General features: G+C 43.0%; 1 protein-coding gene across 12 annotated transcripts in view; it reads left to right on the forward strand.

Moving 5' to 3' along the window:
• The window catches only part of Tao (Serine/threonine-protein kinase Tao), a 185353-nt gene that overhangs the window by 22954 nt on the left and 135718 nt on the right, over positions 1–26681 (forward strand). For all 12 annotated transcript variants that reach the window (XM_045741332.2, XM_045741355.2, XM_045741346.2 and 9 more), the window contains 3 exons: positions 2973–3168; positions 16337–16449; positions 26403–26618. In XM_045741332.2, coding sequence (XP_045597288.1) covers positions 2973–3168; positions 16337–16449; positions 26403–26618 — 525 coding nt within the window. The remainder of the gene's footprint in view (positions 1–2972; positions 3169–16336; positions 16450–26402; positions 26619–26681) is intronic.

Below are 26681 nucleotides of genomic sequence, written 5' to 3' on the forward strand. Positions count from 1 at the left end.
CGGACCTGGGCACTATCGCGTGCCCGGCACGCGATAGTGTTAAGAGGTTCACTGAAAACAGAATCGAATTGTAACCTCAGTATTTTACTCATATCTTTGCTGTCATCTGTGAAGGTTCCATCACTCTTGTGCAAGGGTTCAATGCAGGATGTAGTTTTTGTTCTTGATTTTGCATAGGAGAGAGTGTATTTCGGATTCCTCTCTCATTTTGCTCATGGCCTTTTGTGCTCTGTTTCTCTCTTGTGTTTCATATGATTTTTGCAACTGTAGTTCAATCTTTTCTATTTCTCTACATAGCGATAGCTTATTTCTCTACATATTTCTGTACATAGTTGTTCTTGGGATAGAGTTGTATGTTTAAGATATTCTTCAGTTTTTCTTTGCCAATAGAGGGGAATACTGTTCTCGGTCCAATTTGCATCTTTTTCTTTCTCTTTAGTGGTATGTGACTTGCGCATATTTCTAGTGGTACTGCACCTATTTTCTCAAGGCACTGGTTTAAGTTTGCATTATCTAGCTGTCTTCCCAGCTTATTTCTGTAAAGGCTAAGTTTATTTGTTCCCAGTTAATCCATATGTTATAGAAATTGAATTTATTGAATTCTCCTCTTGGATTTGAGACTGGCTGCGTAGATCTATTGCCCATTCATGTCTGGTGCAGAGTGCATGGGAAAATGAATTAATTCCATTTCTTCTTATTCTTAACACCATCGCGTGCCGTTCGTGCGCGCCACAGAAATGACGTCATGCGCCGTTCAGTGCGGGCGAGCGTGCAGCGACACCGAAAAGTGTATACTCGTTTCAGTTTTCTCACCTTAATTCTTGTGCTATGTCGTTTGTTTTGATAGCATGGTGTTCGCAGTAGAATTCCCTACAGGGGTATATGCACATAAGGTCCATAAGCCTACCGTGACTCCCCACACCAAAGCCTAAAGTCGGCAAAGTTATCCGTGAGCGCGCAAAATCAGTAAAATGTGTATACGCATTTCAGTTTTCTCAACTTATTTCTCGTGCTACGTCATTCGTTTTGGTATCATTGTGTTCGCAATTGAATTCTCTACAGGGGTATATGCATATAAGGTCTAAAGCCCAGTGTGACTCCCCACAGCAAAGCCTAAAGTTAGCCAAGTTACCTGTGAACAAGCACCAATTGGCACACCTGCAGACTCATGTATACTGTATATTTGTTCAGTTAATAACAAAATTTTTTATGTTACGTGTTTCATTTTAGTATCAAATTGTTTGCAAAATAAAGGTGTGTATTTTAAAACTAGTCCCATAATAATAGAGCAATAAATGGAATTTTAACATATTTTAACTTTTGGACGCTCATCACCACAAAATTATTTATATCTTTCCAGTGTTCTGACATCAATTTTCGTGTTTCGTCTTTCATTTTGGTATCGCTATTTTGAAACCACTCCCAGATTGATCGGATAAAATATAAATTTTTAACAAATATTTTAATGAGTGACTACGGACCTCGTCACCCGAGATAACTCGATAGAAAAATGAGTGATGATGGGTGGAGGCATCTGAGTGCGATAGTGTTAATGATAAATATAAAACATAATTCCTTTAGTAATAAATATATATACTGTACTGGAACATAACCATATACAGGGGTACCTCAGTTTTCGTACTTAATCTGTTCCCAAAGACATTATGAAAACTGAAAAATACGAAAACCGAAACGAATTTTCTCATAAGAAATAATGTAAATTGAATTAATCCGTCTCACCCTCCTCAAATATGTTAACTAAAAATACATTTTATACAGAATAATACTCTTAGGTACCTTATGCAGGCGATGAGTCACAATAACGTGGCTGAAGTATGTTGACCAGACCACACACTAGAAGTTGAAGGGACGACGACGTTTCGGTCCGTCCTGGACCATTCTCAAGTCGATTGTCGAGAATGGTCGAGAATGACAATCGACTTGAGAATGGTCCAGGACGGACCGAAACGTCGTCGTCCCTTCAACTTCTAGTGTGTGGTCTGGTCAACACCTTCCCTTTATTAAGGACTCTTGCTGGCATATGGAAGACAGTGAGGAAGGGTGGGGAGGAGGAGAGGTGTTAGTGTTTGGAAGGGGAGTCCCCTTCCATTATAACAACAGTGATGTCATTTATGGGGGTACTCTCTCTTACGTTTTGCAGGCATACTACTAGGACCTGGTTGTGGCTCACTGGTTGCTTGTCTTACTAAGAATCTGTCTGTAGACACTTATTTTTCCCTATGTTTTAACACTTTGTCCGTAGCGAGACATCATGGTCTCACTATGATCTCTTGTTTTCCTCTATCGTCATTCTCACAACTATTTTCTTAGATTGAACATTACTACTGACGTTCTTGGAACCCATGGCATGATATATAATAAGAACTTTTATGTTCAGAAACCAAAAAAGCACAAAAACAATGAAATTCTTCACAAAGAATTCAAATGCAATCATATCTATGTAGGAGACACTGGTAAACTGAAGTGCCACGCTCGCGGTGGACTCGTACGTGTATGAATAAACTCCGAAAACCGAGGCAAACAATGAGTACCGAATCAATTTTTTTTGAGAAATAAAATGCGAGTACCGAAAAATAAGAGAACGGGCATACGAGAACCGAGGTCCCACTGTATTCTTTTCGGGAAACATAATACGATATATATAATTTACAACATTTTTAAACCTAAATCATTTCTAAACCAGTAACATGGTTGGCTGCCCTGGCAAGGAGTCACAAACACGCTGGCCAGCTCGGACATCAGAAGCACACGCACAAGGCAATTTGCCACTTCAAGTAGTGGGTAATAATTTTAAGAAAATTTGTCTGTTAATGTTGCCAGTTTCCATCTTCTACTACTTGATGATCTTCAGCTAGATAGTGGCCTATTAACCATTTTAAATAAACTGTTGAATTATAAATGGAAGATTTTGGGTCTGTGGATGGAAAATTTAATGTGTTTTTTTTTTTCAGCTGGTAATGGAATATTGCTTGGGCTCAGCTTCGGACATCATTGAAGTTCATAGACAACCTCTACGAGAAGAAGAGATCAGTTCCATTTGTGAAGGTTGCCTCCAAGGTCTCTCGTATTTACACTCTTTAGGAAAAATTCATCGTGATGTTAAGGCTGGCAACATTCTTCTCACTGAAAATGGCACAGTCAAGCTGGGTAAGTTATTTTGAAGGGTTGATGTAAGGGACGTGGTAATCTCATCCCTTACTGTAACATAATGAGCCCCAGCCCCACTTTCTCAGTTGTAAATGGGTGGGGTAGATTGAGTTGGAGTTACATCTTTGTGAATTACCCTCATACAGGTCAGAATGGATTTTGTGGTTTGGAATATACCTGGGCACCACAAACAAAAACTGGCTTATATGGTTGAGTGAAATGTAAGAGCTAAAGTAGCTGGAAGTAGTGAAAATTTTGTATTTGGGAAAGTGTAAGGTACAGTGTTACCTTGGTTTTCAAATTTAATCCGTTCCCAGAGATGGGTTGTAAGCTGAAAATTCGCAATCCAAAACGAATTTTCCCATAAGAAATAACGTGAATTGAATTAATCCGTTCCACACTTCCTCCTTTCTTCTAAATACATTTCATACATACAAATATTTTGTACTGTAGTATGTAATAGTTATAGCTTACCTTTATTGATGATCTGTTGGCATATGGAAGGCAATGAGGGGAGGTGTTAGTTTTTGGAAGGGGAGTCCCCTTCCATTATAACATCAGGCAGTGATGACTTCTCTGGGGTACTCTCTCTCCCCCTATGTTTTGCCTACGTACCACTAAGACCTGGTTGTGGCTCCCTGCTTGGTTTTCCTCACTAAGAACCTTTTCATAGAGACTTGTTTTTCCCTGTTTTAACATTTCTGTAGTGAGTCACCAGTGTCATTAAAAAGGTTAAGGCAACGACCTACTGTAGCTTGATTTGGGCAAGTCGTTTCAACAAAACTTTGCATTTCTTCCCATACTGCACATCACTTCATAATTGTTTAGGAACCCATGGCATGGTATATAATTACTTTTATGTTAGAAAGCAAAAACGCTGAAAAACAATTAAATTCTTTACAAAGAATTCAAGCGTGATTGTCACTAAGCAGGCGGTCTGAAGCAGAGTCGCCCTTGTATAATGCCCAAAATGCCCGCTTCGTCAACCTGAAGCGGGGTCGCCTATGCCACCAGGAACCATGCGCTCCGTCGACCCTTATTAGTATCAACAAAGTCGCAAGTCGAGTAGTTTTTTCCAACAAAATTGGGGTCGTAACTCAAAAAATTCGTAAGTAGGGCCATTCGTAAGTCGAGGTTCTACTGTACTGTACATAATAGTATACATGTACTTAATATAGAATGTTATGATCTCAAGTCAAAGTTCACTTAAAATTAATTTGCCCATTTCTGCAATGATCCCCTCAGTGGCTGCCCTCAACTTGTGCACTCATACCCTGGGGCCATTACTCTCTTGCATGATACCTCGGATTTCTATGGCCTGGACAAACGACCAACAGTTCCCTCCCCCCACTCACTGAGGCAGGGTGGGGGGATTGTCAGAGGGTGTTACAGACAACATACACTGAGGGGAAAAATGTCAGTAAGGCTGGAAGAGGGTAAACAAATCTCTAAACACTTAAAGAAGTATTTGATAGCTGAAAATAACAAAACAATATAGGGGTACCTCGGTTTAAGAGTTTAATCCGTTCCTGCAGACAGCTCGTAATCCGAAAACTCGTAAACCGAAGCTAATTTCCCCATAAGAAATAATGGGAAATTATTTAATCCGTTCTTGACTACCCAAAATCCTCACTTCAAACTAAATTTTTATACCTAATTCATCTAAATCTACACTACCAAAGTATGTTCAAGTTATTACTTACCCTTGCTGATGACTGGTGTTGGCATATTGAAGATAATGAGGAGGGGGGAGGAGGAGAGATGTTATTGTTTGGAAGGGAATTCCCCTTCCATTATAACATCAGGCAGTGAGGACCTCTCTGGAGTGCATTCTCTGGCACGTTTTGCCTGCATACCACTAGGTCCTGGTTGTGGCTCACTGTTCGATTTTCTCACAACAAAGCGGTCCATTGATGATTGTTTTTCCCTTCTTCGCATCATTTGTCTGTAGTGAGGCATCACATTGTCATAGAAAAGATTAATGCAACGGCCTAGTACAGCTTTCTCTGGGTGAGTCGTTTCAATAAAAGTTTGCATTTCTTCCCACATCTGACACCACTTCTTAATGGTTGTGGAAGGGACATTCGCTGCTGCCTTTTCCTCCTCCACTGGAGAAGCATCCTCAGCTGGGTCGTCTTACTGTTCCTTTTGAAGGGCTTGGAGTTCTTCTGTGGTCAGTTCTTCGTTGTGTTCTTCCACCAACTCCTCCACATCATCACCATCCAATTCCAAGCCCATTTGCTGGCCCAGAGTAACAATTTCCTCAACAATAGGCGCATCGTTTACAGGCTCAAACCCCTCAAAGTCTAGTTCTGTCACACATTCAGGCCACAATTTTCTCCAGCCAGAGATCAGGATTCGTTGAGTCACTTCTTGCCAGGCTTTGTCAATGAGTTTTAAAGCACTACAAATGTTAAAATGGTTTTTCCAGAACTCTTTGAGGGTGAGCCTTGTGAGCTTCAGTCACCTCAAAACATTTCTGGAAAAGTGCCCTTTCATAAAGTTTCTTAAAATTCGCTATGATTTTCTGGTCCATAGGCTGAATTAGAGGAGTGGTGTTATGAGGAAGGATCTTTACTGTGAGAAAATTACTGTATCTGTGCAACAATTCATTTTCCAAGCCTGGAGGATGAGCAGGAGCATTGTCGAGGATAAGCAGGGCTTTGAGTGGTAAATGTTTCTCCTGGAGATATTTTTCTATGGCAAGGCGCATAGTCACCCATGCCTTATTATTAGCCCTCCACATCACACACATTTGATTTTTCTGCACTTTATACTGTTTGAAAACCCTTGAATTTTCAGAATGATACACAATCAAGGCGTTTAATTTTCAAATCGCCACTCGCACTTGAACACAACACAAGCGTAAATCTATCTTTCATAGGCTTGTGTTCGGGCAATGATTTTTCTCCTTGGTAATGTATGTCCTCTTAGGCAATCTTTTTCAGAACAGTCCTGTCTCTTCACAGTTAAACACTTGTTGTGGTAGATATCCCTCAGCCTCTGCAAACTCTTTTAAATCTTCAATAAATCTTTCAGCCGCTAGTTTGTCTGAGCTGGCAGCCTCTCCATGCCTCACAACACTATGAATACCACTTTTGTTTCTAAATTTTTCAAACCATCCCCGACTTGCCTTAAAGTCTATCGTATCTGTACTCGTTCCAGGGGTTTTCTCTACAAGATCTTCGTGCAATACCCTGGCTTTCTCACAAATGATGGCCTCTGAAACACTATCACCCTTTAACTCCTTGTCGTGTGTCCAAATTAATAACAACTTTTCCACTTCAAGTATTTGTGGTCTTTGTTTCGTGATTGTTCTTACGCCTTTTGCCACTTTAGCATTCATAATGTCCTTTTTCTTGGCAAGTATAGTGCATATCGTTGACATGGCTTTGTTGTACTGCCTACAAAGTTCAACATGTGTACCATTTTCATGCTTCCGAATGATCTCTTGTTTTTCCTCTGGTCATTCTCACGTGTGATTTCTTGCCTTGAACCTTACTACTGGCTTTCTTGGGACCCATGGCGAGATATATAATAACAACTTTTATGCTCAAATAGCCAAAAATCCCCCCAAAACTATAAATCCTTGCGTAGAATTCAGGCGGGATAGTCACTGGGCCCAAGGCACTGGTAAACTGAGGCACGATCGCCATGTCTCCACTCACTAGGTTGGTGGTATACGTATCAACAAACTCGTATCGTGAGGTAAAGTTCGTAACCCGATTCAAATTTTCCGAACAAATCGGGTGTTTGTAACCCAAAAAGTTCATAAACGGGTATTCGTAAACCGAGGTACCACTGTACTTTAAAATGTAAAGTGCTCGTAGGCCATTGCTCCCTGCACCCCTCTAAGGGGACCAGGGCCTAATTTGCTGGTCAACGTTGCCGTATATGATTACAGTATCAATTTATTGATATTTATTGTTAAGTTAATGCTGCTTATTAATACCAAATGAATAAATTTCTCACAACCCCTTTAAAGGGGTATAGAAGGAGCCAACAATTTCTCCCCCCCCCCCCACCTGAGTCGATACATGGATTATTTGTAAACAGACATGTGAGTGGCATGATTAACAAGGTAACCCATATGCATCCTGTCAAAGGTGTGACCAGAAATCAAGCTGTGTTATAAAAGCAAGCACAAGTTTCATGTTCAGTTAGGAGACAATTAGAGTAAATGTTATTCTACTGAAACATACTATTTTCAATTGTGAATGTATTAAACAAAATGTAATTTTTTTATTTAACTTTATAAAAACCCAGCATTGAATAGCATTGACCCACTTGGTAGTCCCAGTGGTTCTCTGTAGCTATCTTGCTGGGATTGCTCTGTTTTGCTTGTCACATTAGTTACATAAGTTTGTCTGGGCTACCAAGGACCAGTGCCAGAACCTGACCCTCCTCTTCCATGAGGTGCAGAGAGGGGGAGATAATTATCAGGGTAAAGTGCCAAGTCATTATGACTAGCACTTGGAAGGGGATCAGGATAAGGATTTGGGATGGGATGGGGGGAAGGAATGGTGCCCAACCACTTGGACAGTCGGGGATTGAATGCCGACTTGCATGAAGCGAGACTGTCGCTCTACTGTCCAGCCCAAGTGGTTGCAGTAAATAACCATTCCGCCAATTCATCGGGAAAGTATCCAGAAAATTAGCGAAGCTTTGTAGGGTTTGTCTGCTGGGTTCACAAGACTTAAAGCCATGAAATTGCCAAACAACTCCCCGAACAATTAAAAATAAACAAAAGGAAACAAAAAACTAAAACTCATTTGTACTGAATGCCACCACTAGGCGGCCTAGAGCTTGGTTCAACATCATTTATTAATTCGGCCCTTTAGCAGATAAAACACCCAAGTTCGTCAGTTCACAGACAGGAAGCCACCAGGGCTTTACCAGAAAGGGACATTTCTTTACAATCAATGCTGGCTTTCTTGAAGCCACCCCCTCCCCTTCCGGCCCGTTGGCGTCGTGAGGGGGCTTGGTGGACGGCTGCCGGAGTGTGATGCTCCGTTGGGCAGTCCTCTGTCCTTTTCTGGCCTTGCACTCCTGCTGCTGTCTTCTCGAATTGTGCCGGATCGCTTTTCCTTTTCCTTATGTTTCGTTTTTCTCCCCCCTCTTCTCCTATCTGCTTGTCGTTTCCTGCCGACCTTTTGCTTGTTTTGGATTATTTCTTTGGACTTCTTCTATTTTGACGCCCGGGTGCTTGAGGAGGCATACTCTTGCACCCGTAGAACTGTAGTACCCGACGTCTCGAGCGAGGGGAACCTTTTATTGTCAATCCCCCTTTCGTCGCTGAACCCGATCTCGACGGACTGACGGTTCTTAAGGTGGCGTTTGTGGGGCGTATACTCACGACGCACCCCTAGGGGGCCCCGGCGTGATCAGCGATAGCTTCCTGTTGGGTGTCCTGCCTCTAATTGTGGCTCCATGGTGGGTATGGGGGCACATTCGTGGATGAATTTGTCACTTTTCGTCTCTATGTCGTTGAATGTTTCCGTTGTACCCTCTCAGGCTCGTGGGGTGGGCGACCAAGCCTCCGAGTCGGCCTGTATTGGAAGACCAGGCTCTGTAGCTCCCGCTGCGTTGGGCCCCGACCTTGCTCCTCCTTTGACCGTCCTGACTTCTTCCCCCAGCTCCCCTCCCTCCTCTGAGGTTGGGTCGAGCCTCCAGCCCCCGGTGGTGACCACTTCGTCCCCTGGTGTGGCTAAGTCTTTCGTTGTGACTACTGCGCCTTTTGACCCCTCTCTCTCTAGGGGTTCTCAACGCCGTTCGCGCCCCAACCGCACTCGCTCGATTCCTTCCCGTGCTGATGCGTATCAGGCCTTGTTTGGTCCTGCTTCATGGGCCAAATACTTTGATCTCCTCCCTCTTGATTCTGCGCCTCCTGACGATTTCTCCCTCCATCGGCATCTTGTAGATTCCGTGGATGCGTGTGTTACTTTCAACCCCACTCGTCTCGGTACACGTGTCGTTGCTGCTCCTTCTCAGGATGCGGCTTCCCGCTTGGCTGCCTTATCTTGCCTTGGCGAGATCCCTGTTCGGGTCTCCAAGAACGTTCAGATGAATTCCAGTGTTGGCACTATTCTCCTCCCACCCCATGTTGCAACCGGTGTTCGGAATCTGCAGGATTGCCACGATGATATTCGGCATATCCTTGATGCCCAAGGCCATTCTGTCCTCCAGGTTGACTCGTTTACTCGTCCCCCTCGTGGTCGTCGCCGTCAACCCCTTCGCGTTGTGAAGATCACCTTTGATGGTAGGACCCTTCCATCCTCTGTCATTCTTGCTGGTGCTCGGTGCTCTGTCCAGGAGTATATTCCTTCTCCTCGACTTTGTAATAAGTGCTGGAGGTTTGGGCATGGTGCCCTCCGCTGCTCTGGGACTGTCTCTCTCTGTCCTTTGTGTGGGAGTGCAGGTCACTCTAAGTCGGAGTGCACTTCTCCCCAAGCTCGCTGCCTCAACTGCGGTGAGGCCCATCCTACCTTCTCCCGTGCCTGTGTCCATTACAAGCTTGAGGCGGCCGTCCTTAACCTGAAGCACCGGGAGCGTTTGTCTTTTCCTGAGGCGAGGCGCCAGGTTCGCCGGCTCCCGCCTTATACTAACATCTCTTATGCTCGCGTGTTGCGCTCTTCCTCTCCTCGTCCTTCCCCCCTTCCTCAGACTCTCAACCGTTTCCGGGCCTTGGACCCTGATACGCCCACTGCCCCCTCCTCTGTTCCTTTGAGTTCTTTCCCGAGGGGTCCCCCTCCTGGTCCTCTGTCTGGGGTTCCCCTTCTTTCAACCCGGTCTGTCATGTCTCCTGTGTCTTCTTCCTCGTCCCCCTCCGATCCTCCTTCCCATCCTCTTCCTCCATCTATCGGCTCTCCCCGCCGCCTGTCGGTGCAGGCGGATGTCCATCGCTCTCCTAACGGCCGTCGTGTGTGCTCTCGTTCGGCTTCTCCTGTTGAGACACTGGAATCCGTTGCCCGGTACGTAGTTGCTGGGACACCTGTCTCTTTAAGTCAGAAGCGTAAGCCTGGCTCCTCTCCTTCCTCTTCCCCGGCGGGTAAGAAGGCTTCGCTTTCTTCCTTAGCTCCTACTTCTGGCTCTGTTGCTCCTTCCCCTCCCGTTTCAGTGGTTGCGCCCCCTGTTCCTGCTATGGAGGTTTCTTTGGCCCCTGCTTCCCTTTCGGTTGCTGCTCTTGCTGGGGTGCGCTCCCCTCTTTCTACTCCCCCTCTTCCTACTCCCCCTCTTCCTACTGCTGTCCTTGACTGCTCCTCTCCGTTGTCTCCTCCTCTTCCTCCTCCTCCTCCGGACCCCGCCCGCCCACCTCTGATCTGTTCTCCCGTTTCCTTCCCTCCGTCTTTGCTCAGTTTACCCATGCCCCCTAACCCTGACTTTGCTGACCCTGATCCTGACCCTGATATTCTTTAACGTGCTCTGTTGCTCTTTCGCCTTTGTTTCTTCCTTGTTCTCTGTTTTTGTCCTTTCTCTTCCCGTCGTTGTCCATTCTTCAATGGAACGTTCGAGGTTATTACGCCAATTTCCTCGAACTCCAACTTCTGATTTCGCGGTTTTCGCCCCTTTGTGTCTGTCTCCAGGAGCCGATGCTTGGTGCTCGTCCTGGTCGTTTTCGTGGCTATTCCTTTCTCTCCCCCCCCCCAGCCATTGCTGGGGCTTCTAATTCTTCTGCTCTCTTGATTCGTGCAGATGTTCCCTTTGTTCCTTTACTTTTTCCTTCGCCTCTCCATTGTTCTGCTGCTCGTATCTTTGTGGGGAAATGGTACACAGTTTGTTCCATTTATCTCCCCCCGAGTGTCCCTCTCTCTCTTCCTGATTTGAAACACCTCCTAGACTCCTTGCCGGAGCCTGTGCTCCTGCTGGGTGACTTCAATTGTCGTCATTCTCTTTGGGGTGACGTTCTGACGAATACCCGGGGTCGCCTCCTTGAGCCGTTTCTCCTATCTTCTTCCCTGTCTCTTCTGAATTCTGGTGAGCCCACTCATTTGGACTCTCGGACTCGCACCCTTTCTTGTCTTGATCTTTCTCTCTGCTCTTCTTCTCTTTACTTAGATTTCACGTGGCAGGTTCTTGATGACCTCCACGGAAGTGATCATTTCCCCATCCTTGTTTCCTTTTTCTCTTTTCGCCCTTCCCTCTCTTTCCCTAGGTGGCAGTTTGCTAAGGCAGACTGGACCCTATTTACCCTCAGTGCTGCTCTCTCTGACCTCTCCCTTCTGCCTCTCTCTCGCGCTCTCCTCCTTTTTCATGACACTGTCTTCAACGCTGCCCTCCGCTCTATTCCTCGCTCTTCCTCTCGGGGTCCACGGAAGTGCGTGCCCTGGTGGAATGCGGACTGTGCTCGGGCTGTCCGCTGTAAGCGTGCAGCCTGGAAGAGGCACCGCCGTAGGCAGACGACTGATTCTTTTCTTTTCTTTCGGAAAGCGAGTGCGGTGGCCCGTAGGGCCATCCGTACGGCTAAACGTGAATGTTGGGCATCTTATGTCTCAACAATTACGTCCGAAACCCCTCTGGCCCAGATCTGGAAGCGTATCCGCAAGATAGCGGGTAGGTTCGTTCCCGATGTTTCACCGGTCCTTCACCTCCATGATACTCTTGTGGCGGACCCGTTGCAGGTCGCTTCCGAACTGGGTTCCCACTTTTCTTCTGTTAGCTCTGGTCTTCATCTTCCCCAATCTTTCCTTCTTCGTAAACCTGTCCTTGAGTCTCGTCCTTTAGATTTCTGCACTCATCTTCAGCTTCCCTATAATGATCCCTTCTCTCTCTCTGAACTTCGTTCTGCTCTGGCCCTCTGCGGTTCTACGGCGGCGGGCTCCGATGGTATTCATTATGAGATGCTTCGCCATCTCCCTCCGAGCACGTCTCAGTATTTACTGAGTCTGTATAATCGGATCTGGGAGTCGTCGTCAGTCCCTGAGGACTGGCTCGATGCCGTTGTCCTCCCTGTTCGCAAACCGGGGTCTCTGGGTACTTCCCCTAAGGACTTTCGCCCTATTGCTCTCACAAGTTGTGTCTGCAAACTTTTTGAACGTATGGTTAACGTTCGTCTGATGTGGTTCCTGGAACACCATCACCTCCTCTCCCCTTCTCAATTTGGTTTCCGCAAGTGCCGCAGCACGACAGATGTCCTGGTGAACTTGGAGGTCTATATTCGTACTGCTTTTGCTGCGAAGACCTCCGTTGTTGCCGTCCTTTTTGACCTGGAAAAGGCTTATGACACCACTTGGCGTTATCATATCCTATCTCAACTTCATTCTTTTGGCCTTCGTGGTCATCTCCCTCTCTTTCTCCGCAGCTTCCTCTCTCGTCGTTCCTTTCGGGTGCGCCTTGGTACCGCTCTCTCTCCCTCTTTTCAGCAATACGAAGGTGTGCCCCAGGGTAGTGTTCTGAGCACTACTCTTTTTCTGGTTGCCCTCAATGGTCTTCTTTCCTCTCTTCCTTCTGGTGTCTTCTCCGCTCTCTATGTCGATGATCTTACCCTTTGTTGTCAGGGTGATGATTCGCCTCTCCTTCAACGCCGGCTTCAACTTGCAATTGATGCCGTGTCGTCTTGGGCCACTGATCATGGCTTCAAGTTCTCTACTTCTAAGACTTGTGCCATGACATTTACGCGGAAACGGGTTGTTCTTCGTCCCTCTTTGTCTCTTTATGGTCATCCCCTTGTCTACAAAGATTCCGCGAAGCTTTTGGGGTTATTCCTTGACACTCGTTTGTCTTGGTCTCCCCATATCTCTTACCTCCGTGTTGAGTGCTCTAAGGCCCTTACCCTCCTTCGGGTCTTGTCCCATACTTCTTGGGGGGCAGATAGGCGCACTCTCCTTGCTTTACATTCTTCTCTCGTCCTGTCTAAGCTCGATTATGGTTGCCCTGCTTACTCGTCTGCTTCTCCTTCTACTCTTCGCCGTCTTGATGCTTTGCACCATACTGGGTTGCGCCTCAGTTCTGGTGCCTTTCGTTCGACTCCCGTCCTTAGCTTGTATGTTGACACTGGCTTCCTGTCTCTCCAGGACCGCCGTGATCGCTACTGTCTTCGCTATCTTGCGCGGTCCTTGCAACATCCTTCCTCTCGCCTCTGTCGTGCTTTAACTTTTACCCCTCCTGCGGTTCCTGTTCCTCTTCACCACCTCCCTCTTTCTGTCCGGTTATCTCGCCTGCAGGATTCTCTTTCCGTTCGTATTTCTGATGTTTCTCCTCGTGTTGTTCCTTCTTTGCCCCCGTGGAGGGTCCCTCTTCCGCGGTTTTGTACTTCCTTGACCCGTATCACTAAAGCTTTTACCCCTCCTACGGTTCTAAAACGCCTTTTCCTCGAGCACTTTTCTTCTCACTCCCGCTCCGTTTCTGTCTTCACCGATGGGTCTAAGTCAGCGGACGGTGTTGGCTACTCTGTTGTTTTTCCTGATCGCACTTATATGCGTCGCTTGCCTCCGGAGACTAGCATCTTTACAGCGGAACTTTATGCTATTCTCTATGCTCTTCGTCTCCTACTTTCTCGTTGTCAGTCTTCCTTTGTAGTTGTTGTTGACTCTCGTAGTGCCCTCATGGCTCTCGGGTCCTTTAATCCAGTTCATCCAGTGGTTGTCGAGATCCAGCATTGGCTGTTTCTCGTTCATAGTAAATTTAAGTCGGTTGAGTTTTGTTGGGTTCCCAGCCATATTGGTGTGTCTTTAAATGAGCGTGCGGATGCTGCCGCCAAGGAAGCTGTCCGCTCTTGTCCCATCTCTCGTAAGGGCATTCCGTATTCCGACTTTTACCCGGTTATCCATTCCTCAGTCCTTACCCGTTGGCAGGCTTCTTGGTTGTCTGTTACTGGTAACAAGCTACGTACTCTTAAATGTTGTGTTTCCTCGTGGCAGTCCTCCTTCCACCGTAACCGGCGGTGGGAAACAGCTCTGGCGAGGTTGCGTATTGGCCATACTCGCTTAACCCATGGTCACTTGATGGAGCGCCGCCCTGCTCCTTATTGTCCTAGTTGCATTGTCCCTCTTACGGTCGTGCATGTCCTTCTTGAATGTCCTGACTTCCAGGACGAGCGTATGTCTTGCTTTCCGACCGCCCCTCGCGGTCACCTGTCCCTCGATAGAATTCTTGGTGACTCGGATACTTTTGATATCGTTCGCCTTATGCGTTTTTGTTCTCGTATTGGCATCCTTGGTGATATTTAGCGCCCTCTGATTATTTTGCGTATTTGATGGTGCTACATAGCCTTCCCGGTTTGGTGCCTTCTTTTGATAATTACTTACTTACTTTCTTGAAGCCATGGTGGCTCCCTGTACCTAAATAAGCACAGAAAAATAGTGACATATCTAAGAGGTGGAGAGGCAGCACACATTAAGTCAAAGTAGAGACCGATGCCTGGGGAAACACGACCCAGGGTTGAAGAGGACCAGGGACATTAAATACCTGGCATTAAATACCTGGAAGGCATCAGTTCCACACCAAAGTAAAAAGGTCAACCTCGGGGCAACCAATGTCTCTCAGAGCCCCTGGAAGGTCCTGTTGTTGATGAACCATCCTTTTCCAGTCTGTGGAAATGGAATGGAAATGAGATAAACTGTCCACAAGAACATTGGAAATGCCCTGCATGTGAAGTACATAGAGCTAAACCTCGAGAACCCAGACGATGAGTCACCTGTAGAGTCCAGCACCACAGGGGATAGGATCACAGATTCCCCATGGTTTTGGCAATGAACCACTGGGGGATCAGTCAGAGTGGAGCTGGATCACAGAGTGAGCTGAATCCTCCGTAATGCTTGCCACACAACTGTGAACTTGTGTGACGGATGAAACGGACCTAACCATTAACTCTATGAAACCTGGTGAGCGCTGGTTATAAAATCCTTACCCAGAGGTGATGCATCCATAAAAACATTGACAGTACTGGAAGGTGCCAAGGTAACTGAACCCCAAAAAGCCCAAAGAGGAATCTGGCAAAGGGCAGCTGGTGTCTGAACCCGACAGTCATGGCATTGATAAAACGGAAGGAGGAACAGAGGAATCAGTACAGAGCCCTAATACAAACTTTACAGACAAAATTCAGGCACCAGCACTGCTGCTTGACCAACTGCCTAGTCTCCCAAGGTTAGTCCAAAACCAGATTGCTGTGGAACTGTTAGAGGATCAAGGCTGAAGAAGGCAAATAATTTTTGTTTGCCAGTTTTGTGTCTTTGTCTTTTGAACCCAGCAGTTGCCTATAAAACTTCACTGACTTTCTGGATACTCTTCCAGTGAAATGGCAGAATGTCATTTGCTCTCTGCCTTGTGTGAGGGAGGCCAGGTTCTGGCATTGTTCTCCTATAAGCCAAACGAACTAGTGCAACTGATGTGACAAGTAGAATGAAGCATTCTCAGTGAGATAGCTACAGGGAGCCATCATGTGGCTTCCCAGAAATTTATTTAAACATAAGATCATTGCAAAGTATATATTGATTGTTTGTATCCAGTAAGCCAGATGGAAAGTAAAAATGTTTGTCATTTTTGTATTAACATATATTAGCAAATAGAAATAGGCAACAAATACTCTTTAATATTTTATTCAAAAGTATGAGCTAATTATTTATTTACCCTTCTACCTTACACATCAATATTGCAATTTACCTTTATGGAACTGAATGCGTGTTAGCCAAGTAGTGGTTCCCAAAGATTTTACAAAATATTTCAAGGGAACTATACATTTCCAAATATTTGGAAATGTAAATCCAAATATTTCCTACCATCAAAGGTTGAGAATCACTGGCCTAAGGGGACCTCAATAATCCTAACAAACTTTCTCTCCACAACATTGAGAAACCATATTGCTCTCCTTTCATTTGGAAAATTGCTTACCACTACATGAATGGGGAAGTGGTTATCAATTGTAATAATAATTTACGGATATAATGGAAATGAGAGAAAGGACTTGCATTAGAAGGATGTAAACTTTTATAAGAAAATACATTCAGCTTTATATTGAATAGACATTTCAAAATTTAGTCCACCCTGGAAAGCCATTTAAATGCAGTACAGGAATTACAAATTAATAATGTCTTTAGTATGCTGATCAAAACCTTTTCTAATACTGTATCTTGATTTTGAGACTGCTTGCTAGGAGTTGGTCTTAAGGCTGCCCATATTGTCCTTCTTCCTGATTTTTAGCAAATTTATATTAATTGTTTTGTTTTGTCTGCAGCTGATTTTGGTAGTGCAAGTATTGCATCCCCTGCCAATAGTTTTGTTGGAACACCATACTGGATGGCTCCTGAGGTCATTTTGGCTATGGATGAAGGACAGTATGATGGAAAGGTAAGGATTTCTATTAGTTATTACAAAATAATTTTTGTAAGTTATCCAAGCTTCCTAGAATTTGTATTTTTGTTTTCCAGATATATAATGTGTGTGCAGTATTTGAGGCCACAACCAGTTTCTATGGGTTCTTATGTTCAGGTTGAGTGTGATCTTAAGGCCCAAGTTGTTGGTGTATATCCAAACAATTAAGCCATATCTACTGTTTATTAGCAAACATATGATTAATATATATTTTTCATGTAAAGTATTATATTGTATCTGTATTGGGGTATAACATAGTTTATTTGACATTTTATTAGACGATAACTTAAAAATTAATACATTTCTGCTTCATACTTTAATATGTAGAGACCTTTGGCAGTTATTTGCCATATTGGACAAAAATCTTGGAGCCCGTTAGTTACCTTCCTGAGGCATTAGTAAATCTATGGCACCATGTTGGGTGCCATTGATGCCTTGCAGATTTTCAAGGATTTTTATGGACCTGAAGTATATTAGTGATGCGGAGACATTTGTTACAATTAATTAACTTGAAAATTATTTCTCAGAATAAGTCATCAACATTTCTTTACCTCACTACGACCAAACTAATATTACCGTACAGTATTAAAATTTTTTCCCCTGCCATCAAAAAGCAATGTTTTATCATATAAATTTTTTTGTTTTTAATTAATTGATTTTTTATTTTGCACCAGGATATCGACCTAATTAAGAGTGTGCAGTTAGTGCTAAGATGGACGAAATGAGAAGGCAAATAAGAAAAAAAATTAACGTCTGTTTTGTTTGTGGTATCTTTCATACTACATATCACAGCATTACTTAGTCACCACCATTGTATAAAGAGCAGGTTAACCCTTAACCTGCACAAAACGTCATATGAAGTCGGACAGTAAGCTCGGTTTTAAAATTTGCTGAAATGGTTTCAAAGGTTTTGTGCATAATCTACTAGGCAAATGCCCCAACTTTGTCTAAATGATACCAACGTAACTTGAAAAAACAAAAAAATAAAAATAATTATAAAATTGAATATTGAAAACTTCGGGTTTTGAAATTGGCTGCAAAAATGTAAAATATCACCAATTGTTCATTTGGTGTTATTATGCTCTCAGAATAGCATATGATCTTCATTTTTCATATATTTAGAATAAAGGTTTTCAGTATAGTTTACTGTAAAAAAAATCGTCAATATGGCATTTGAAATATGCACAAATTTAGACAACAAAAATTTATAATTCCAAACGTTTAGGGTTTATGAAAAATCAGTTCTATGTGGATTGTAGAATAGACAGCTTTACACACATCTGTGCACTACACAGAATTCTTTTTTTTCGTAATATAAAATTTTCATAATAAAATAAATCTGCATTCCAATTCACCTGATCTTTCAGGCATCCCTGTGTACAGAAGTCGTAGAAGATGTGTGGAAACAGGCCAACATAGTTCCAATCTACAAAAGTGGCAACAGGCCAACATAGTTCCAATCTACAAAAGTGGCAACAGGCCAACATAGTTCCAATCTACAAAAGTGGCAACAGGGAAGACCCCCTCAATTATAGACCTGTATCATTGACAAGTGTAATAGTGAAAGTATTGGAAAAACTAATAAAAACTAAATGGGTAGAACACCTAGAGAGAAATGATATAATATCACAGATAGACAGTATGGTTTTCGATCTGGAAGATCCTGTGTATCGAATTTACTCAGTTTCTATGATCGAGCCACAGAGATTTTACAGGAAAAAGATGGATGGTTGACTGCATCTATCTGGACCTAAAAAAGGCTTTCGACAGAGTTCCACATAAGAGGTTGTTCTGGAAACTGGAAAATATTGGAGGGGGGTGACAGGTAAGCTTCTAACATAGATGAAAAATTTTCTGACTGATAGAAAAATGAGGGCAGTAATCAGAGGCAATGTATTGGACTGGAGAAGTGTCACAAGTGGAGTACCACAGGGTTCAGTTCTTGCACCAGTGATGTTTATTGTCTACATAAGAAACTTAGATGATTGCCATGCCCTTCAAGAAGACCTGGACAAAATAAGTATATGGAGCATCACTTGGCAAATGGAATTTAAAGTTAATAAATGCCATTTTATGGAATGTGGAATAGAACATAGACCTCACACAACCTCACATATTATGTGAGAAATCTTTTAAAGAATTCTGATAAAGAAAGATCTAGGGGGTGGTTCTAGATAGAAAACTGTCACCTGAGGACCACATAAAGAACGTTGTGCGAGGAGCCTATGCCACGCTTTCTAACTTCAGAATTGCTTTTAAATACATGGATGGCGATATACTAAAGAAATTGTTCACAACTTTTGTTAGGCCAAAGCTAGAATATGTAGCGGTTGTGTGGTGCCCATATCTTAAGAAGCACATCAACAAACTGGAAAAGGTGCAAAGAGATGCTACTAAGTGGCTCCCAGAACTGAAGGGCAAGAGCTACGAGGAGAGATTAGAGGCATTAAATATGCCAAAACTAGAAGACAAGATAAAGAGGTGATATGATCACTACGTACAAAATAGTAACAGGAATCGATAAAATCGATTGGGAAAATTTCCTGAGACCTGGAACTTCAAGAACAAGAGGTTATAGATTTAAACTAGCTAAACACAGATACCGAAGAAATATAAGAAAATTCACTTTCACAAACAGAATGGTAGACGGTTGGAACAAGTTAGTGAGGTGGTGGAGGCCAAGACAGTCAGTAGTTTCAAAGTGTTATATGACAAAGAGAGCTGGGAAGATGGGACACCATGAGCTTAGCTCTCATCCTGTAACTACACTTAGGCAATTACACTATGTAAAAATGGTGAGAATTGGTCAGAAACTAGATTTTTGGATACTGAAGTAAGTTGAAATTCTAGTTATAGATATAATTGAAGTTGAAGTTATCGACAATGAATAAGGCCATTCTAATTCATGAATTTACTTGTATGTTTTAATAAACATTGTTTGGCATTCGTACTCGAATATGTGAAAGTTGTAGGTCAACATGTGTTGAAGTTAAATCAAGAAAAAATAACTCCCAAAAAAAACAAAATATAGGGATAATTATAATGATTTAGGGGATATATTTAGGGTATACTTTATATAAGTGAAAAACCCTAAACTGGTCCCTAATCAGTAAAACAACCTAAAGAGACAAAGAAAATAGTTTGAAATCTGAAAAAATCAGCCAAACAAAATTCAAAGCCCCAAGTTCTGCGAGTTGTGACTGACTTATTTGTTGATCAATTTCATTTTATCTTCACATAGTTTGGGACGGGTATGCATTCTCCAGGATGTGAAGGTTACAACAAAATCAGATAATAAACAAAGGAGAAAAAACTAAAATCTTAAAAAAAATATATATATATTTTTCTGGGGGGGGGGACAGTGATGAAAGTAACAGATATTAACATTGGGCAATGTATTTGATATAACAAAACATGGCATAATAACTCATTATTATTTGTGTTATTATGTATTACTCATCAATGCTATAAAGGCACCAGCTGTATATCCACTTTGTGGGCACTTCTTACTGCTATTCTTCTTCTTTGTGCGTCGGACAGGTGCTTGCATGTCTTTATTACTGCCTTATCCATCAGTTCCAGTTAATAGGAGCTGCTCTCCTTATCATCAAAATGTTGTTCCTTTTAAAAAATTCATCTAAAATCAGTTGTCTGAAAATATTTTGATGAAAGTTTCACGACGCTGAAGCCAGTAAGTTAGAGATTTGTTTAACATTTTTAAGTAATTTTTACATAATTCAAATATTTTTCACTTTCTGGCCCCTTATGCTGAACAGTTTAAGGGTTAAAGAACACTCAAGCCAAGTGATGTCATAAGAAACAAATGACTGGTTATGGTTACATTTTCAAAAACAAAACTGGAGCAGACATTATTAAAGAGAGTTGGTATTTTCTGTGGGGAGCTCCGTCGGCTCCCTGGAGCTATTGGACTGATATTAGCTAATATTAGTACAGGGCTTCAGTCATATGGAGTTGTCATGCCTACCGGAGCCCACTAGCCAGAATATGGTTCCCTCAGAGAGGTGCAGGGAGCAATGTCATAGGAAACTAGGACAATAAAACTAACACTATGAAGCAGACAATAACAGTTTTCATGTCTACCATCGACTGGGGTTAGACACCCAGAAAGGTAGACGCCACCAAAACAGACCTCAACTGGTATGAAAATTGCATCTGGAGACCAAACAAAGGCTAGAAACTCCCCAAAACGAAAAAGAAAACAAGTAACACGTACGTCATCACACCACACACCACTCGTTCACTCTCCCCCAAACCCGAGAGGATGGGGGGGGGGGGGGAGGGAAGGTCCAGCCAGACCATTAGTTTGTCGAGTGAAGCTAAATAGGGTGGATATGTACCCTGGTCTCAGGTGCCTGACAGGCTTTTCATCCAGTCAGTGTTCCTGCTGTGTGTTTGTGCGGTAGCCAGGAGTTGGTACCAAAGACTGCATGTGCTTAGGGCTTCCTTCCCTAAGTGCCCTGTTAGTACACCCTTGGGGTTTGGGGTTTCCTTCCATGGAAGAAATAGTCAAGTTCATAAATGGCCTCCCATTAGTCAAACTCAATATTTGGGACATTCACGGAAACTCGTACAAAAGATTACATGGATAGTGAAATCTGAATTCCAAATTATAATTTATATAGATGTGATAGAGAAACTAGGTCAAATGGAGTAGGGCTGTATATTAAAGAGGACCTGGTATGCACAGAGCTACTAAACCAATGAGGTAGTAAATGTACTTGGAATGAAGGTAGAAAAAATAAACCTAATTATTATCCTAATATATAAACTGCCAGATACAATGGTTGATGAATTCACAGAGCAGATGCACAAAATAGAGAACATCCTTGATAACCTAGCAAACCCAGTGCCAGATATTACCTTCCTTGGAGATTACAATTTACCAAGTCTAAGATGGAGAATGGCAGACAAAAATATCATAGCAGGGAACCACCCTGGAAATAATCAACCACAGGTCAGAGAACTTTTGAGCGACAAATTCTTGCTCAATCAGCAGATTACAGAACCAACTAGGAATGAAAACACACTAGACTTGTTATTCACAAACAATGATGAACTATTAGAGACATTACCATCTCAGATACTACATACTCAGACCATAAGCTCATTGAAGTGCAAACTAACATTAATAACGAAAATAGGCCCAAGAGACCCAACAAGTGAAAAGGTATATTCAATCAATTGAATTTCAACAATAAGGGGATCAACTGGGAAAAAATATATATAGACCTTGCAAACATTCAACGGGAGATGGTTGTAAGCGACAAATCTCCCACACAAGGAATAGCTCAACTGACAGCTGAAGCATAATCAAAGAAATAGCGCAAACGTTGAGGCGATCATACGAGTCTGAGGAAATAGAATTGGAACAGAAAACTATACAAGAGATAAAGAAAAATCCAAAATATTTTTTCACATATGCAAAATCAAAATCAAAAACCTCCACCAGTATTGGACCTTTAATTACAACCGAAGGTACATACACAGAGGATAACAAAGAAATTAGTGAAATTCTAAGAAGCCAGTATGTGGCTATGTTTAGCACAGCAATAAACAGCATGAAAGTTGAAGATCCAGACAGCTTCTTTATGAATGACATCAAAGCTGCAGATAATATAACAGATATTAATACAAACTCGGAAGACTTTGAAAGAGAAATTGACAATATGCCCATGCACGCACCCCCTGGGCCTGACTCGTGGAATTCAATATTCATATATAAATGTAAAGTACCAGTAGTGCAAGTGCTCTGCATAATATGGAGAAAGAGCCTGGGTACAGGGGAGATACCACCAGCACTTAAATCTGCAGATATAGCCCCTCTGCACAAGGGGAGTAGTAAAGCTTTGGCAAAATATAGACCAGTTGCACTAACATCACACACAATAAAAGTTTTTGAAAGAGTGATTAGGAATCAAATTTCTAGTTTTATGGGAAATAATGAGCTACACAACCCAGGACAACACGGATTTAGAGTGGAAAGATCCTGTCTGTCACAGTTACTCAACTACTATGACAAAATCACAGAAGCTTTAGAAGAAAAGCAAAATGCAGTTGTTGTATACACAGACTTTGCAAAGGCATTTGACAGATGTGACCATTGAGTGATAGCACACAAAATGAGGTCAATGGGAATAACTGGTAAAGTAAGACTGTGGATACTCGATTTCCTGTTGAACAGAACACAGAGAGTAACAGTCAATCAAATACAATCGAGTCTAAGCACAGTAAAAAGCTTTATATCTCAGGGTACAGTCCTTGCACCTCTGCTTTTCCTTATTACCAGCTTTGTGTCATCCTTTGCAGATGACACAAAAATCAGCATGAAAATTACCTCTGCTGAAGACATTGAAAAACTACAAGCAGATATTAATAAAGTTTTTAACTGGGCAGCAGAAAATAACATGATGTTTAACAGTAATAAATTCCAGGTACTCAGGTACGGTAAAAATGAGAACCTTAAACATTATTCAAGGTACAAAACACAATCAAATCTGCCTATAATAGGAAAGCAGCATGTCAAGGATTTGGGAATAATGATGTCTGATGACCTAACGTTTAGGGAGCATAACCAAGCAAATATTGCGTCAGCCAGAAAAGTGATAGGATGGATTACGAGAACTTTCAAATCCAGGGATCCCATCACAATGGTTGTACTCTTCAAATCACTTGTGCTGTCCCATCTTGAGTACAGTACTGCTCGGTACTCACTTTCCCCTTCAGAACAGGAGAACAGGACAGATTGCTGAAATAGAGGGAATACAGAGAACATATACAAGGCAACATAGATGCGATAAAGCACCTAAATTGTTGGGATCATCTCGAAGCTCTCCAAATGTACTCACTAGAAAGGAGACGAGAGAGATATCAAATAATATACACGTGGAAAATACTGGTGGGCCAGGTACCAAATTTACACAGTAAAATAACAATGTACTGGAGTGAACGATATGGAAGAAAATGCAGAATAGAACCATTGAAGAGCAGGGGTGTCATACGCACAATCAGAAAACACTGTATAAACATCAGAAGTCCACAGTTGTTCAACATCCTCCCAGCAAGTATTAGAAATGTTATGGGAACAACCGTGGACATCTTCAAGAGAAAACTCGATTGTTTTCTAAAAGACGTGTTGGACCAACCGGGCTGTGTTGGGTATGTGGGCCTGCGGGTCGCTCCAAGCCACAGCCTGGTGGACCAAGCTCTCAAAAGTCAAGCCTGGCCTCAGGCCAGGCTTGGGGCGTAGAAGAACTCCCAGAACCCCATCGCAGGTAATCGCAGTGGCTAAGCATCTTTCTGGTTCCCTGGGTTGCTTCCTTGGCGTTCTCTTTCTTCCTTTTAGTTTCTTTATTGCCTGTTGGGAGGTTGCTGAGGATCCTATTAGGTGATATCTAGGTTCAGTAGGCAGTACTCCTCTGGGCCTCCGAGGTTACTCGCCTCACAAGGGCCAATTTGCCCAGATAACATACAGGGTTACAACTGGCTTTGGCAGCTCCAGTGCCTGGGCTTCCCGTAGGGATACATCCCCCTACAGGCCCTGGAAACCCCCCGTTGGGGCTTGGTTGACAGATGGATGTGTCCTCCAAGTCCCATCTCGCCTTGTGCGAGTTTGAGGGTTGTTCGCTGTCCCTGTCTTAGGGTGATGATCACCTGTTCTGCCTCCATCATGCTGCTTGTTGTGTCGACAATACCTTCAACCCGGAGTCTTGCAAAACTTGTTCTCTGCACTTGCTTCAATTTACCTATTCTGCTTTAGCTGAGGTTTGGGGTCAAGCAGCATGTACATTGCATGCTAGGTTTAGGTTGCTGCAATGCACAAGGTTGGTTGCCCACTCGAATTCCCTGGGGCTGCCCCGTTTTGGTTTTAGGGACCTGGACTTGGGGGCGTTGGTTGCTTTAACCAAGGTAGGGGGGGTGGGGTGGCAGCGGCCTGAGCCCCCTTTCAATCCTGCCTGGGCTTTGGTCTCTTTGAGGCAGGGACTGCTGTTGGAAGGTTTGGAGTTTTCGTATCCCCCTTCCTTGTACGAGTTTGATATGGGTTTGGCTCTTCCTGGTTCCCTTGGGTTCCGCGGTTTCGTCTTTCCGGAGGTTTTCTATCTCTCAGATTTCCCCTGCAGAGGTTTGGGAGGCCCTCATTGCCTACCTCCTGCGAGACCCGGATTTTGCCTCGGTGATCGACCCGGTTTCCATTAAGTTCGGGTCTTCTTCCCCATATTGTGTGCGTTATGAGGTCCCGGTGTCTTCATGCCTGGCAGATTGCCCTTTGTTTTCGTGGGGGGCGTGGCATGCATTCTATCGTACCTGCACGCTTGAGTGGTGAGAGCTCACTACCATACTGCAGGTTTACTTAATGGGCACATTTGAGCACATTAACCCTTAAATGGGGCAATACATACATGTATGTAGGGAGTAATTGTCACGGGATGGTGCACATCGTACATATGCGATTGAGGGTCTAGCGCACAATTTTAAATGCCCTGCGAGGGATAGGGACAGCTATATTCCAGCCAACCTCCGATTGTAAACAGATGCCATCTTTGAAAAAAAATCCACTGTAGACCACCATTGTCTGGAAGCCTCAGTTACCTGACAGAGACCATGGCAAGTGCATCACGTACCAGCAGGCGACCCCGCTCAGCGCAGCGTGCAACGCAAGCTTTGACTGAGGAGGAAATTCATCAGGAATTGTTCCAGGAGTGTGATGGACTTGATATTGACAACTCCTGCATAGATTATGGTTTATATTTATGCAATTAATCGTGGAGTTGGCAGCTCCGCCACCACCGGATCAACTCGACCAACACCCGCAGGTTCTTACGCTTGTACTTTTATGCAACAAGTTAATTGTTTTTTATCAATTAGACCACACAGGTCATAACAGCCTCCACCACCTTCAAAGAAAATAATTTATTGAGACTTGGCATGGGATCGAATTCGTGTGTCTGATACACGTCACTTGTTTTTTCTTAATGTGTGTGGTCGTGGCCTGCTGTATCTGTAGGGTTCATCCTGAATCTCCTGTGTGCTTGTTCTAACCCTCTCATTAGCTGGGCAATTTACATCACTTGATGTTCCTTGATGTTGAGGAAATGGTGCATATGGAGTAAAGATAGTACTCAAGTAGTGTAACTGATGTTCTAGTAGTTGAAATGGTACTTTGTATTGAGATATTGGAGATGGGGATAATTTAACGAGATGATGCTTTTTGTGCGTGCCTGCAGAGAGTGAGGTAAACTCCTGTGGTGCTGCGTCTCGGTTATTGATTGTCTATAACACTTCATCTCTTTGTTTACTATCATTTGAAATAAAATACTGTCCATGTTATTGTCCACTTTGTCTAGTACTCTTATTATCTTTATTTTGGTCATATCTGTTATTATGTTTGAGTGATCTCAGATTGTTTGCTTAGCCTGATTCTAAACTGTCATGTCTTATTTCTGGTACAAACCTTGTGGTAAATCCTCTGGAAATGGTAATAATGCAGTGATGATGATCATATAGTTGCATGACAGAGTTTCAGTATTTTGGTTCAGCATTTAATCCTATTTCATTATATTGTTTGTGTTTAAGGTATATAAACTGAGAAGAGTTGGATTTATTTTTGTAAATTGACGAGCAAGTTACTTTTGTCCGGTATTACAATTATAATTCAGTATGACACCTAAAACTTGAAATATGAACATTAGTGAATTTAAAAATTAATTTATTATCACTGAGCTCTCTAAATCAATTTTATTTAGAAAATTGTTTGGGTTTTTTGCATTAATTGTAGTATAAGAACATACAAAACCTTTTGATTACTTGTCGATGATTGCAAGGATCAACGTCTTCGTGGCCCGGTCTCTGACCAGGCCTACATGTATAAGTTTAAACAGTGGTGAAGTTTCTAAAAATAATATTGCTTGCAGGTGGATGTATGGTCCCTAGGCATCACATGTATAGAACTGGCTGAGCGCAAACCGCCCTACTTCAACATGAATGCCATGAGTGCCTTGTACCACATTGCCCAAAATGATGCCCCTAAAATGTCTGCTCCAGAGTGGTCAAAAGATTTCCAACACTTTGTTGAGTCATGCCTTCAGAAATCTCCACCTGATAGACCTACCTCGGCCAGGCTCCTGTCTGTAAGTTTTTGCTTAATGTTTTGTTAATGTTATTTTTTGGGGGGATATCTATTACTTTCTCCT

This window comes from Procambarus clarkii, chromosome 22, assembly GCF_040958095.1.
Source record: "Procambarus clarkii isolate CNS0578487 chromosome 22, FALCON_Pclarkii_2.0, whole genome shotgun sequence".
Lineage (NCBI taxonomy): Eukaryota > Metazoa > Arthropoda > Malacostraca > Decapoda > Cambaridae > Procambarus > Procambarus clarkii.